Here is a 16,541-nt window from a genome sequence, read left to right on the forward strand (position 1 = left end):
AAAACACTGCAGGTGATGATGATTTAAACAATTGGAAAAAAGGAATTTCTTACCTTGAGAAGTTCCAGGAGAGTCTCAATTCTAAAAATACTTGTTCAGAATATTATTGTGCTATTGTGTCATGTAACTGTGTTTCAAGGGTTGCTTTAGGACTTCTACAATTGAGATTCCATGAGATAAAAACAATACATACACACACACACACACACACACACACACACACACACACACACACACACACACCATCATCATCATCATTATATCAGAGGTGTGGGTACATTTCATAATAAGAAAATCTGTTTAGCTGGGTGTTTCCAAACTTATTGAGTGACAATATCTATTAATGTATTTTTCATGGAATGGTTTGGGTCCATTATTTTAAACCAGCATGTCTGTCTCTCCTAAATAGAACTTTTTCTTGCTCTAGATCATTCAGCAGCTCCCAGAATATGGAGTGTTGGTTCACCAGATTTTCCCAGAGAAAAAAAGGCCAGAAGAGGAGCTGGCTTTGGGCATCTGTGCTAAAGGTGTCATAGTATATGAAGTGAAAAACAACAGCAGAATTGCAACTTTGCGGTTTTGGTGGAGAGAAACTGGGAAGATCTCGACTTATGTGAGTGTGGCTTAGTTACTAAATGACCTGGGCTTCATTTTCCTTTGATCTGCTGCCCCTTTAAAGGAGCCACAGATATAGTGAATTTCTCTTGACCAAATAGGCTCACAGCCCAGCCTTAGTTAACCTGCATACTGATACATGCTGGGTATTTGGGAAAAGTCTACTAGGGTATTTTGGAAGGTCTCCAGAAGGCCAGTTCTTCCTATCATCCTTGTCAGTCCCTCACAAGTCCAGATGAAGAATCTTCAGACCTCAGCCAAAAGGGCTTTACTTTCCTTCTGGATAACGTTTCCTTAAATTGGGGAAACTGTCAAGGTTGAGAGCAAGTTTGGAAGTGGGAGACGGAGGAGTTGAATGGAGTCTGCCAAGTTATGAAACATCTTCCTTCTTCCTTCTGTTTTTTTTTTTTTTTTGTACTAGGGTTTGAGCCCAAGGGTAAATAACCACTAAGCCATAGCCCCAGCTCTTTATATTTTTCATCTTGAGACAGGGTTTCAGTAGGTTGCTCACAGCCTCAATAAACTGGCTTTGAACCTGTGATCCTCTTGCCTCAGCCTCCAGAGCAGCTGGGATTACAGGTGTGCACCACCGCAACCAACTTTCTTCTGTTTTAATTTTCCCTTTGCACACAATGTGCCAAAGCACCTAGTCTGTCTGCCATGGACCACAGGTGTACTATGGGACACAGAGTATTGCAAATTTTTGATCCCTACTGAAAATATTTAAAGCCCAGAAAGTCCCTATTAAACATACAATATTGGAAATTGTATTTGAACACCATTGCATGAGTATTTATACTTCCTCAATTTAGTTACAATCAATTTGTCTCTGGTACTCTGGTAGTTGACTGTCCTTTCCTGTCCCATGGCCATCCAGATCAGTATCCATATTATTGCGATTCATTAAGACAAGTTCTTGATCTTATGGCCCATAAAAATTACAGTTTTTCTTTCTATTTAATTTTCTCTTATGATTTAATAATTTCTCTACTCACTAGATTACTATTTTTATTATTATCTGATGTTAGAATTTCCTAAGTAGAACAAAATTGCCTTTATTTGTTTTCTGGATGTTTCTTTTGTGCCTCCCATCTTGTCTTTTGAAGTTAATATAGTGTCAAAATATAACTCCTAATGGAATTTCACAATAAATTATCATTTGTTTTTAGGGGAAAAAACTTGTATCTAAAAGGAGATAATAATTGAGCATAATTTTTGAGTTTGTTAAAGTGGTCCTGTGTATTCTAAGAAAGCTAAAATTTTCCAAGATATTTTCACTCAAATATAAATAATAGTTATGTCCATGAATTTTTCAGAATTTTAATTATTTGAATTACTTTAATTCAATTAAAAGATATTTGAAGAATTTTAACACTAAATTAGTTTAATTATACTGCATTGTTTCTTACTTTCTTCACTGCAAGTTAAAAATTCCAATATTATTTGTTTTAAAATATTCATAAAAATTCAGATACTCTAAATAGTATATTTGATAAATGTAATTTTGTAACCATAAAATTCAATGTTGCTTTTAAGGAAGTACTTCATATATAAATTGGTTTAATTCTTACAGATATTTATTTTCCCCACAACCTGGAATAATTTCTTGATTAAAGCCAGGAAGTCATCAGGTTCACAAGATAAACTCAGTAGCTTAAAAAAACATGACTTAATTAGGATTTCCAGTCCCTGATAATCATCCTCTTCCTTGGCATGAATGACTTATTTTTATGGAAAAGTCAGTTTTCCCAGGCCCATTTGTTAAAAAGACTGTCTTTTGATATGTCTATAACATATATTTTTGACCCCTTTATGAAGTATCAGATGGCTATAAATATATGGGTTTGTCTCTGGGTGTTCTGTTCTGTTTCATTGGTTTTCATGCGGTTTTTGTTACTATAGCTCTGTAGTATAATTTCAGATCAGGTATTATGATGCCTCCTGCATCATTCTTCTTTCTCAGTATTCCTTTGAATATTCTAGGTGTCTTATCTTTCCAAAATAAATTAAAGGGTTTTGTTCCCTAATTCTGTGAAGAAAGTCATTGGTATTTGAAGAAAGTCATTGGTATTTTGATAGGCATTGCATTGAATCTGTACATTGCTTTTAGTCATTTTGACAATATTAATTCTGTCTATCTAAGAACACTTCAAGTCTTTCCATCTTCCAAGGTATTCTTTAATTAATTTCTTCAGTGTTCTGTGATTTTCATTGAACAGATCTTTCACCTCCTTGGTTAGATTAACCTCAAGTATTATTTATTTATTTATCTTTTTGACCTTATTGTGAATGAGATGATTTTCACTGATTTCTTCCTCAGCAGAATCACTATTGGAGTATAGGAAAGCTATTTATTTATGAATGCTGATCTTTTATCCTGCTACTTTGCTGAATTCATTTATCAGCTCTAGAATTCCTTTGGTGGAGTTTCTTGAGTTTTCTAGATATAGAATCATGTCATTAGCAAACAGTTTGATTTCTTCTTTTCCTATTTGTATCCCTTTATTTCCTTTGCCTGAATGATCTAGTTAGTGTTTGGAGGACTGTATTGAATAGAAGTGGTGAAAGTAAACATCCTTGTCTTGTTCTTGATTTTAGAGGAAATGATTTCAGTTTTTCTCCATTCAGTATAATGTTGGCTTTGAGTTTGTCATAAATATCCTTTATAATGTTAAGGTAAGTTCCTTCTATCCCTAACTTCTCCAGCCTTTTAAACATAAACGTGTGCTGGATTTTATTAAGGGCATTTTCTTCATCTATTAAGATGATCATGTGATTCTTGCACTTAATTTTATTTAAGTGGTGTATTACATTTATTGATTGGTATATGTTCTATGAATCCTGCATTAGTGGAATGAAACCCACTTGATTATGGTGTATTATCTTCTTGACGTGTTTTTCAATGTGCTTTGCTAATATTTTATTAAGGATCTTTGCATCTTTGTTCATCAAGGATATTATAGTTTTCTTTCCTTGATGTGTTTGTCTGGTTTTGTTATCAAGGTTATACTAGCTTCATAGAATGTATTTGGGAGTGTTCCATCCCTTTTAATTATCTTATGAAATAATTTGAGGAAGACTAGTGTTTGTTCTTCTTTAAAGTTCTGGTAGAACTTAGCTGAGAATCCATCTTTTCCTGGGGGTTTTTTTTTTGAAAGCTTTTAATTGCTGTTTCATTACTTTATATTGGTCTGTTTAGGTTTTCTTTATCTTCCTTGTTCACTTTGGGCAGGAATTTGTCAATGTCTTCTAAATTTTCCAGTTTATTGGAGTATACATTTCCAAAATAGTTTCTAATGATCCTCTGGATTTCAGAAGTCTGATATCTCCTTTTTTTTTCATCTCTAATTTTGTTTACTTGTATCATCTGTCTCTTTCTTTTGGTTAGTTTGGCTAATGATTTATCAATCTTATTTATTTTTTTTGAAGAACTCACCCTTTGTTGCATTGATCCTGTCTATGTTTTTAATTCTCAATTTTATTAAATTTGGCTCCAATCTCAATTATTTCCTGTCATCTACAGATTTGGGAATTAATTTGTTCTCCCTTTTCTAAGATCTTGAGGTGGAGAATAAGCCTATTTATTTGAAATCTCTCTGTTTTCTTAAATGTAAGAACTGAACGCTTAAATGCTTAAATTTGCCTCAGAAATGCTCTTTTACGTTCTAGACATTTTGATATGTTATATTTCTGTTCCTAGTTGTTTCTAAGAATTTTTTGATTTCTTCTCTCATTTCTTCTTTGATCCATTCTTCACTTAGAAGAATATTATTTAACCTCCATGTGTGCATGAAGTTTCTATGATTTTTCTTGTTGTTGGTTTCTAGTTTTATTCCATTAGGATCTGATAGGCTGCACAAGATTATATTGATTTTTTTTTTGTATTTGCTAAGACTTACATTGTGATCTAGAATATAGTTTATTGTGGAAAAGTTTCCAGGAACTGATGAGAGGAAGGTAAATTCAGCTGTTCGGGGGTGAAATATTCTGTAGATGTCTGTTAGTTCTACTAGATTTATAGTATTATTTAGGTTGGAAATATCTTTACTGAATTTATGTTTGTAATGTCTTGTCTATTATTTATAAGGGTGTGTTGAAGTCACCCAGTATTATTATGTTGGTGTCTACTTGAGATCTAATATCAAGGAATATTTCTTTTTTAATGTAATTGGGTGTGCTGACTTTTGGAGCATATATATTTACTATTACATCTTCCTGTTGGATTATTTTCTTTATCAGTATGTATTGGCATTTTTCTGTCTTCTGATTAACTTTTGCTTGAAGTCTGCTTTGTCAGATGTGAAAATGGCTAATATTGCTTGTTTTTGGACTCTATTTGCATGGAATTTTTTTTAATCCTTTTATCTTCAGTCTGTGAATGTCTTTCCCTATGAGATACATTTCTTGCAAACAGCATTAGACTTGTTTTTGATCCATTATGCTAATCTGTTTTTTTTTAATTGGGGAATTGAGACCATTTACATTCAGTGTTAATATGGATATGTGTTTGTAGTTTTCTGACATTTTGATTTTTTTTACTCTATTTAATATCGTCTTGATTCCCATTTAGCAGTACTCTTCCATTGATCTTGCTCTATTTGGGAGCTTTGGGATTTGTTTTTGGGTTACCCTGTATGCAGTTTACCTTTGAGTATTTCTTGCAGTGATGATTTGGTAGTCATGAATTCTTTTAGTTTATCTTTGACATGGGAAATTTTTATTTCCCCCTCAAATGTGAAAGAGAGCTTTGCTGGATATAGCAATTTTGGCTGAAAATTGTTTTCTTTTAGAGCTTGGAATATCTCATTCCAGATAGTTGGGTGAAGGATGAGGCTCAATCCTAGGAAGCAAGATTCAGAACTCTGGCAGTTGAAAGAAAATGTGAAGCATGGTTGAAATATTAGTCATCTTTTATTTAAAGGCATCAGTAGCCCTTAGAAAACCCCATTTAGCTCCCATAGCCATTTCTATAGGCCCTTTTTTATATGTAGGCCAGACAAAGAAGGCACACTGCCAACAGGTTACATCAGTGGCTCCGTGCTCACATGCTAATGTTTATGACCTGAAGTACACATGCTCAGTCAGAGTGTTTGTATCCTTGACTACACAACAACCAGAACATAACTGATTTATGACCTTGGCTACATGCTAAAAACATACCAGAGCTTGCTGGAAGCCCCGGTGAGGGAACCTTACTATAGCCATTTTGGGCCTGCTCCAACACAGTTCTTCCTTGATTGTAGGATCTGAATTGAGAATTTAGAAGTGAGTCTTATTGGTTTGCCTTGAAATATGCCCTGATGTTTCTTTATTGCAGCTTTTAAATATTCTTTCCTTATTTTCTATGTTAGGTATTTTGATTATGGTGCATCTTGGAGAACTTCTTTTTATAAAGAGGAAGGGGTCCTGTAGGCTTCCAGTATGTCATTTATGATATGAGGAAACTTTTATATTACCATCTGATTGAAATATTCTTAATGCCTTTAGCCTATATCTCCATGCTCTCTTCTATCCCAGTGAATCTCAGGTTTGATCTCCTGATGTTGCCCCAGGGTTCATGTATATTCTGATCATGTCCTATCATTTTTCCCCTTTATTGCATATTATGTACTCAAGTTCCTGTACCCTATCTCTAAAACCTGAAATTCTGTCTTCAAGGACTAAAGTTCTATTTTCTATGCAATTTCATTTGTTGGTGATTGTTTCAATTAAATTTTTAAAATATATATATTTTAGTTGTTGATAGATCTTTATTTTATTATCTTTCTGTGGTGCTGAGAATTGAACCCAGTGCCTCACACAATACAGGCAAGTGTGCTACTGCTGAGCCATAACCCCAGCCCCTCAAATAAATTTTTAATTTGATTAATCGTGACTTTTATTTTCAGGAGTTCTGATTGATTTCTTTTCAATACTTCTATTTCTTTATTGAAATGTTCTTTCATTTCCTGTATTTACTCTTTTAATTCATTCCTTAGATGTTCACTAAACATTTTGATAATCATTTTTTAATAATCTTTCTCTGGGATTTCATTAACTTCCACATCTGTGGAATTCTTTGTTGGGAGATTGTGAATTTTGGAGGGAGATTTGTTTGCCTATTTCTTCATGTTTTTTTTTTTCAGAGGTCTTGGACTTGAGTATCAATTGAGATGCATTCCTCTTCCTCTTTTATACATAAGGCCTTTTGTGTGTAGTTAACTTTTTTGTTCTGAGACTTTTAGAGAGACTTTTTGATATATGAGTAGATGTCAGGCATGGGACTTGAGGTCCTCTGCTTGTTCTTCCCTGTATCATGGTTGTTGTTTGGGGTTTTTTGTCTTCCCAATTATCTGAGTTGGAGTAATATTAAGGCTCAGTTGGGGCTAGATTATGTGTGGGGTGAGGTTCGTTGTTGCTTGGCTAATTGTGAATGTTTCTCAACATCTCTACTCTGTGGTCTTGATTTGTCCCGAACACTTTCCAGATTTTCTTAGATGGAAGGGTGACCCAGGAATAACACCAATGTCAGCAACAGATGTACAGACTTATGATAAGTGGTCAATGTCCACCTTGACATATGCAATACTAATTGTCACTGGTGTAGGAGTAGTGGGGCCAGCATTTAATATCAATATCAATAATTAAAAAACTGTGAATTATATAAGGCATTTGACAGCAGGTATATTCTATGTTGTCCACTGTATTAATGATCGCAACAACATGAGTGGCGTAGGAATTACATAAACTATATAATTGTATTATTTAATATTACTATAGTTTCCTAAGTAAGAGAAAATAGTGTTGGAAGGCAAAAACATTTTGAAATATTTTAAAAAGTGATCAGAGGGTCAGGATATAGTTAGCAGATATCAGCTATTAAAAAAGGAATAAAAATAACTGAAAATAATGAAAAAAGAAAAAGAGGAAAAGGTAACAGGAAAATTTGTTTGTTATTGAGGGAAGAGAGTGAAGAAGGAGAGATAGGAGGGATAAGAACCAAGATATGAACAAACCAGAAAATGTAAGATCAAAACAACCTGAATCTTCTTATAAGTCACACCCCACCTAAGTCAAATCAAGGCTGAATAATAAATGCAGAAGAAAGCTACTAATGTGAAGGTGAAATTATATGAATATATATACCATGACACACACACACATACACACACACATATAGTATATATTCTCCAAACCTATTCATGCAGTGAGAACACACACACACACACACACACACATACATTTACACACACATACACACAAAATTATGCATAATGGAAAAAATTAAACAATAATACAAGAAATAATGCTTGAAAAAATTTTTTAAAATTAAAACTTAAAGAAGACTAAAATAAATGGGAATACAGAGAATAAATAAATAAGGAAAAAGAGAAAAAAATCCTAATGAGAAATAGAGGGCTTGTTTCCGCTACAGTGATCAAACTATTGGCAGGGATGGATTTCCATTCTTTCTATATATTTTTGGCTCTGCAATCCTTGGGTCAAAGGCTGGGGATTGTTAAGTTCAATGTCTTTGTGTTCCTCATACTTGCTGGCCAGGTGGTGTAGCTCTCAGGTTTTAGTCTCCTAGTATAGGGTGGGATAGACTGGGGAGTGCTTATGAATTGTGTAATCCTGTGTGTGGGGTGGTGGTAGTGGGGGTAACACAGAGTTCAAATTGGAAGTTCCAGTAGTTGGGATTTAGTCTTGGGTGAATTTTGGAACTCTGTTGGTAGATATTTGAGATTTGATCCATGCCCTCTGTTACTGGGGAGCTTCCAGGACATCTGGATCTCTGGGGCCTCTGGTAAAATCCATTTTTAGGATATAGGGACTAAGCCTGCACATGATTCACCTTTACCACTGTGAATGTGAATTACCAGGTATCCGCCCAAGACTGCAGATGCTCCTGTGTGGCCACTATCAGTGTCTTTCCAATAGTTCTCATGGTGTCCTAGCAACAAAGATTTTCTTTGTGTCTATTTCAGTAGCTCTGGTTCAGGCACACACTGCTGGATACTTCCTTCATATATCCTGATTTGTCTCTCCTCACTGCTGTGCAGTGTTGATAGATAGTTTCCAGGCTGCAACTCTGGTCATTTTCTGGGTCAGCAATGTCAGTTACCACTGAGCTGTCTGCCCTTGGGGCTCAAGCAATTTGGGGTTTGTCTTAATGAACTACTTTCTCCCACCAACTCTTTGTTCATTAAGATCAATGTCTCTCACTAATCCACAGGTTCTCCCAAGCCAAAATCTTTGAAATTTAATTTATTTTTATTGTTGTTATTTGCCACACTGTCTTGTCTTTCTACCTGCTGTCCTCTCTCCCCTCAGTGGCTGCTGTTGCAGCTCCTGCCACGGCCAGCCACACTGGCACATCTCTAACACTATGTATTTTATTCCATTTGAAGTTTCTGATTTTCTGTATCTGTATAGTTTCTTTTTGCAGTCCAGTATTCAATTTCAGTGAGCTCAATTTATTACCCACCTGCCTGGGGGCAAAATCATCCTGCTTTGTAAATCTGGTGCTGAGGAATTGCTAGGAAGTGTATCCTTCCTCTAATCCACTGTCTTCTTATTTGATGGGCATTTAAAATCCAAGCTATAGCTTAGGAAAAGTCAAAGGGAAAGGTAGAGTTGGTGGCTTGATGGATTGCAATAAAAACATCTTACTTTCCACATCTCACCAGACCCTGGGAGCACATTGCCAGGACCCCTCGCAGGAAAGGACCTGCCCAAGTAAGGGCCCTGAATCAATAGATTTAGAATCCATTCACATGGATGCAAGAAGCTTTGCAAAGCTTCATGAGATTCATGACAAATCTCTGCCTGGAAGAAAGTTGTTGTTTTACAAAGATGTATCAAAACAAACAAATACTCAAGCCAGCAAGCAAACAGCAACAACTTCTGTGGATGAACTATTTGAAATAGTAAACTAATGCTTTGAAACAACATGATATTACAGAAACACCTGGAATATTTGTACTGCAACCACAGGGGCTTAAGAAAGGTTTTATGTTTGTGCTGAAAATTCTGATATTAAAATTTTACATCATCTTGTTCACAGAGCATCTTGCTCCTGACAAAGTTTGCCTGCAGATGTGAATTTCCCATTAAATGATGTTATCAGAGTGGCGATAAATACACATAAAATCCTAACCCATTTCAGTCAAGGCTGTTTTCAGCTTTGTGCCAAGAAATAGGATGGATATTCCACTTTCTGTTTATTACCTTAGAGCATTGTCACCCAAAAGGAGGATTTCATTGAGTTTATAAACTGAAACAAGTGTGTGTGAGTGTGTGTGTGTGTGTGTGTGTGTGTGTGTTTATGAATGATTCCCCCTTTTCAGATTTGTTAAACAGTAGTTATTAGATTAAAAAGAGTGACTTGGTTATCTAAAAAAATTTAATATCTGAATGAATGAAGTTGAAATAAAATGTTGAGAATGGGAAAGCATATCAGTGTGTACTGACAAAATGCATGGATTCTGAGAAAATGTTCAACTTTGAAAGTGGCCATAAAATGACTGATTGGAGGACTAAGGAAGAATTTTGAAGACCAGTAGAGCAATATGAATGAATACTTGAGAAAATGCATTATTTAAAGAACTATTATATCCACAGATTCAGAATCCACTAACATTGTAATAAGGAGGCTTAGAGCTACATTTATCAATGAAAGTAAAGAATATTTAGAGAATGATTAAATTATCTGAAATTAGGTCAACAATGAAAAGGAGTTTCTCAGAGGAAAGGCAATAATAAACAGTTATCTGCTTCTCATTAATATCTGACTCGTATGGATAGAATTCTTACAAATGATGACTAAGGGGACTTAGAGGAGATCAGCCATCAGGAAGATCAGGAATTTTAGGGGGTTCTTTAAAACATAAACCTGTTTTTATAAAATTATCTTTATAGAGAAAGCTCAAGGTTCTTAATTTAAACATACATAATATTTAGAATAGAGATTTATTTGGAAGTTATGTATCAATTCATATTTAATATCATCCGTATTTCTTTGTTCTTGTTCAAAATTATATATTGCAAAAAGTTATGACTTTATTTATAAAGCTCCATGTTAATAACCCCAGGTAGTAATACTCACCAATTTAGTCCAGTGAGCTCTATGAATATTATTGTTTTGCATGTGGGTCTAGAAGATATAATGTAGGAAAGGATTTCTTGGTGGTACGACCTCAATTCCTGTTGCATTTTGAGGACTCTTTCTCTCTTTCCTCATTTTTAGAATAAATATAAAGTTCATTCTGTAGCTGTGAAGACAAGAAGTTAAGATTTACGAAAAGAACCTGGCACATAATAACAAGAAATATTAGAACACATACAAGTGTTTTTGTCTTGCCAATGCCCGACTAGCTAAGATTTTATCTGCAACTTCTTGGAGTTGGTACAATAAAAAGAACAGGAATCAGATTTAATGGTGTTTTCATATTGCACACAGAAATATGGGGGCCAAGTACGGACCAGATCTATTTCATATTCTTTCTATCCAGCACATCCTTTGCACATTGAAATTGCCTGATAAATGTTTTATGAATGAAGGAAAAATAAAAATAGATTTTCTTTTCTTTGGTACCAGGGATTGAACTCAGGGGTACTCGATTACTGAGCCATATCCCAGCTGTATTTTGTATTTTATTTAAAGACAGGGTCTCTCTGAATTGCTCAGCACCTTGCTTTTGCTGAGGCTGGCTTTGAGCTCATGATACTCCTGTCTCAGCCTCCTGAGCTGCTGGGATTACAGGCGTGCGCCACCATGCCTGACAAGAAGGATTTTCTTTGGTCTAAGAAAAATAAGTTGGGTCAATATGTGCCATATACCTCTGGATACCTAGTATGCTGATGCTGAGCTGGGAGACTGAGTGAGCTATTATTATCTGGACATTTGTGTTTCAGTGAACAGGCAGGGATGGTCAGCATATTAAAGTGTGTGTTTGTTTCTTTTAGCGGAAAAAATTCACCATCACCAGCAGTGTCACTGGGAAAAAGCACACATTTGTCACTGATTCAGCCAAGACATGTAAATATTTACTGGGCCTCTGTTCTGCCCAGCATGGGTTTAATGCGCAGATGGGCTCTGGGCAGATTCTCCATATTTCAGCTGGTGAGTAGATGCTATATTCTCAATGGACACTTTGACAAGTTTGTTGTTTTGTAAATAATTTGTGTGAACTGATAAAATTGTCTGGAAGCTTCTATAAAGACTTCAATCTCCTCAGTAAGGATAGAAATTCAATAAAAATGAAGTATATTTTTTCTCAGATTGGAAAACACTAAAATAAATAACACTGGGAGGGTAAATTGACACAACTTTCCTAGAGTACTATTGGAAGTATATATCCAAAGTCTTTAAAAAAAAAAACCCATGTCCTTTGGCCCCATAATTTTACTTGTAGACAGATATTTATTTTACAGTAATAAATACAGAAAAATGTAAAAGTTGATGTTCATGGGTGTTCACTGGAACATTATTTATAGCAGTGAACATTTGGAAGCAACCTAAATTTCCCAGAATAGAAGACTAGTTAAAAAAAATCATAGCATATCTCTGTAGTTCAGACAGTTAAAGTATTTTTTTGGAGAAGGATGATTTGTAAGACTGTATATGCTATAGAGCTAAGTGGGTGACAGCAAGATATGGGACCATATCTAGTACCATCCAATGGAAGTTTCTTTGGAAATATCTGTAGCCTTCAGTATGGGAGTCATCAGTATATGTACCTATTGAGCATTTGAAAGGTGGTAAAAACAAATGAAGGATTAAATCTTTAATTTCAGTTTTAGTGACTTATACTTAAATTTGAATGGCTACATGTGCCCATTTATTAAAAAGCATAGCCATACTCAGGTGGTTAATAATTCCATGTTATAAAACAAGAAAATAGAATAGAGAAATGAACACCACCACAATATCACTTGTTACTACCTTTGTGAGTTATGTATACAAGCATGATTATTTTCTTTATATCTTCACTATTTGTTAAACTTCCAGCATGAGCATATATTACTGATAAAGTTAAGAAAAAGCCAATTGATTAAAATGTGGCCACACATCATGTAAGATCAGTTAACAATTATTGAGCATGTAGGAAATTCTATGGAGCTGTTTATTACCATTGTTCCTACTTTTTCCTGACATTATGATAATCCTTATATGCAAAATCTAATTTATGCTCCAAATACACTTTTTTTTTCCACACTGTAATTGTCAAACAGCCCTGTGAAGCAGGAACCAACATTTTTGGAAGAAGCAAACTGGGGCTGGAGTAGTAAGAACTGTGCCAGGTGTTTGTTGGTGGGGCTGAGACTTGAACCTGTGGCTCTTGGGGTCCAGTGCCCATCTACTTCACCCCCTGCAAAGTGATATTTCATAAGTTGCCTGAGTAAACTTTAGGGCCAGGGAGACTTGCTTTTGAGTGCTTGCTTTATCACAGTGTCTGCTGATCTCTAAGCATTATTTCTTCTGCTGCTATAAAAGAGAACAATAAAATACAGTGATTCACACTCTACATATTCAGATTGTAGTCTCTGGGCCCTTCAGTATGCACATTACCCTGGAAGTTCACGATGGATGCAGAATCACAGGTCCCACTCCAGGCCTACTAATCAGAATTTGTATTTAAAAAGATCCCAGGTGATTTGAATACACATAAAAGTTAGAAAAACACTGGCTAGGAAAATGGCTGGGTGACTTTGGCCAGCTCACCTCCCCTCTCTGAGCTTTAATGCCCTCATTCAAACATACTGATTGTCTAATAGGCTTGTGCTGTACTCCAGCACGACAGTGACAGTATATGTAACATTTCTAGCTTGATGTCTGGAGTGTGAAGTAGGACAGTGCCTCTTGAGTATGAGGATTTGACTCAGTGCTAATGCATGTAAGAGCTGTGTCACAAGTTCTAGGGACTGGCCCAGGAGTTAGGTTAATAATGGGAAACAAAATTGCCAAGCTTAGAGATGAAGATGCAAACACAGAAAATAAAGGTAGCATATTATTTGCAGCAGAGCCAAATGAAGATATAAACATTTCATTGGAACTGCAGGCTGTTGGTCCCAGGTTATTTCCAGGGAGCTAGAGATGATAAATGCAAATTAATTATATCTGATTTACCTGGTATTGCTGAGATACCGTGTGTGAAACACCATCAATATTGCTTTTATTGCTTGATTTCAGTGACCATAAAATATTTATAAAGACTTCATGAGCTTACTTGTGAAATTAGTCCTTCTAGGCCTATTTTGCTCATAATAAACTGTTTTCTCAAACTGCAAATTCTACCACCTTAAGAGTTTTCAGAAATCTAACACACATTTACACTAAAAGGATTCATTTTGACAATTCTCCTTGCCTTTTAAAAACTTCATTTGAGAAACTCTCCATGGACACCATTTTCAATGATTGCATGCAGCAAAGAGCTGGACATCTCCATCTGTCCTCAAACTCTGCGTCTCCAGCTGATCTCTTCCTTCTGTGTAACTCCAGGAGTTCTGCCGTGACCTTTGCCTTGTTCAAAGGGGACCACCCATTCACCCAGCAGGAACTGGGGGTCTGGACCTGGACCTTCTCTTCCTGCCCCACATGCCACCAAATGCTCTCAGATGAGCTTCCTGCTGAGATTTATATCCCCTGCCACTGTCCAAAGTAATTTTCAAAGTGATCATTCCAAAGGACCCATCCAATCATGTTCTTCCATGCTGAAAACTGTCAATGACACTCTGCTGTTTGTACCTAACCTCCTTAGGATAACCTGTTGGATTCTCCCAACTCTTGCCCCAACCCTGACTTGTTTCCTGTCTGGTTACCTCCCCTCTCCTCTCTGGCTATGCTGCCTACTTCCTTGCTGGCTGTGGAACACACCAGCGTATCTCGGGTTCCAGGGTCTTGGTGCCAGTGGCCTCTACCATTGATGCTGTTCCTAACCTCTTTATGGCTCACACCATCAAAATTTAAGCCTGATATTCCATGAACATATTGAAGGACAGCCTCTCCCTTGAACAGACTTTCCTTTTTTGGCTGCCCCCAGTCGACTCCTTCTCAGGTGGAGTGGAGTAGAGTGCTCCTTCTTTATGCAGATCTCTTTGTTTTTTCACTCTTATTTGTGCCTGTATGCCTCTAATCTGTGGTAGACTGGGAATTCCTTGAAGGCAGATTCCTGCAGTCTTTCTGGCTCTGTTATGGAAGAGAGAGGTATGTCAAAATGGCAAGTGGTTAATACATGTTTGAATGGATGGATGAATGGAAATACTATTTGTATGGAAATACTGTTCCTTAATCATCTCCTTCTTTTCATGCTTAGTTTGCTTTTCATTTTTCAATACTACTAATAATATTGTGATAAACATCATTGGAGAAAATTCTTTTCTTGATTTTCTTATTTCTCAAAAATGTATTTGGGTACAAGAGCCAGGGCATTTTAAAAACCATGGCTGTTTTCCTGAGTGTTTTGCCTTCTTGTCATCCTGCCTGTTTCATTGCATTCTTGCTGGAATAGTTGTCATCGTGTTTATTTTTGTTCATTTGACAGGTAAAAACGATTTTTCACTGTTGCTTTATCTTGTATTTCTTTTATTGTTGAGAAGCTGAACACTTACCAAATGTTTCTTCTGTGAATTGTCTCAACAAGCATATTACTTTATAGTTATTTTTGGTTCCCTGGGGAGAAATAATCACTGAGCTTTTACAAGTGGGTATTTCAGGACAAGTATTTCAGCACTGCAGAGTGGCCCCATGGCCTTTCTCCTGGGTGGTCCAGTGCTTCAGGATACTCCTGGTCCTTCCAGGAAACTGTGGCTGCAAGACTGCAAATTTGCAGTGGGCTGCTTGGGATCTCATCCCAGTTTCCTTTTCTTTGTGGGTATCTCCTGTGTGCTTGGAACTCCAGCTAACTTGGTCTTCAGCCCTTGATGTCCAGACGGATTCAGACATTTGTCAGATATTTCCCAGATGCCACAGTTATGCTGTGAGTCGCCCATGATCAGGGAACAGAAGCTGTTCATTCTCCTCAGTGTGCCAGTGGCTTTGGGACATTATTGGCAATCCTTCCTTCTGTTCCTGAAAGAGCATCAACTCTTGGATCTCTGACCTACTGACACATCCCTCCTGCACTGTAGTCTACCCAGTCGAACCTCATGAGGCCAAGGCCTAAGGATGAAGCCAGCACGCGGCACCAGTCACCAGGCCCACAGCCTCGGTCTGAGTCTGTGATGCTGAATATTTCGCATCTGTGATGTCATTTCCTGACCTCACTGTGGGCCGTTCATCTGTTCACTGAGCTCCCTCCTCAGCCTCCTGACTTCCCCTCCAGCTTCTGGAAGGGAACAAGCTCTTCCTGGATCCCAGGCACTTGGGACTCTCACCTCTCTGCTCCCCTTCTATGAGTCTCTTCCCTAAGGGACAGCTCCTTTCTGTAGCCCCAATCCCTCCACAGTCTTGCTTCAAACCAGCCAAACCTCTATGAGCTGAGGCCCTGAATCTAGTGTCTCTTCCTAAAGTATCCTTTAATTAATGGGTGTTAATATCTACGAAAATTAAGCCCAATGTCACTGTCCCTTCTGGCTCTGGTGATCAGAAGCCTGGGCAAGCCTCGGGTGAATCTCTTGTGCTGCTGTTTTGGTCTTTGTGTCAGGTTCTCCCATACTCCAGTGTGGAGACGTACATTCAAAGACACCTCCCCCACACATTCACCACACACACACACACACACACACACAAACACACACACGCACCATACACACACAGACACCCCCATATATACGCTGACCATTCACTCACATACATAGATACCACAAACACACATTTAACGTACACACACATACTGGCACCACACAGCACACTTACCATATGCACACATTCTGAGACATACACACATACAAGAAAAAGTGGTGCCCACAACAAAGCAACGTGTGCACTGGCCTTCCTTCCAGGT

At 36.9% G+C, this 16,541-nt stretch overlaps 1 protein-coding gene across 13 annotated transcripts in view; it reads left to right on the forward strand.

The window, feature by feature from the left end:
* Positions 1–16,541, forward strand: part of Frmpd2 (FERM and PDZ domain containing 2) — a 131,320-nt gene that overhangs the window by 74,129 nt on the left and 40,650 nt on the right. For 12 of the 13 annotated variants that reach the window (XR_013436276.1, XM_078042662.1, XM_021735782.3 and 9 more), the window contains 2 exons: positions 428–613; positions 11,563–11,719. Coding sequence is in view for 12 of the 13 variants with exons in the window: in XM_078042662.1 (XP_077898788.1) it covers positions 428–613; positions 11,563–11,719 (343 nt within the window). In the remaining variant the exon portion in view is untranslated. The remainder of the gene's footprint in view (positions 1–427; positions 614–11,562; positions 11,720–16,541) is intronic. The other variant, XM_078042672.1, reaches the window with a different exon arrangement.

The sequence above is a fragment of the Ictidomys tridecemlineatus genome, chromosome 1 (genome assembly GCF_052094955.1).
Source record: "Ictidomys tridecemlineatus isolate mIctTri1 chromosome 1, mIctTri1.hap1, whole genome shotgun sequence".
Taxonomy (NCBI): domain Eukaryota; kingdom Metazoa; phylum Chordata; class Mammalia; order Rodentia; family Sciuridae; genus Ictidomys; species Ictidomys tridecemlineatus.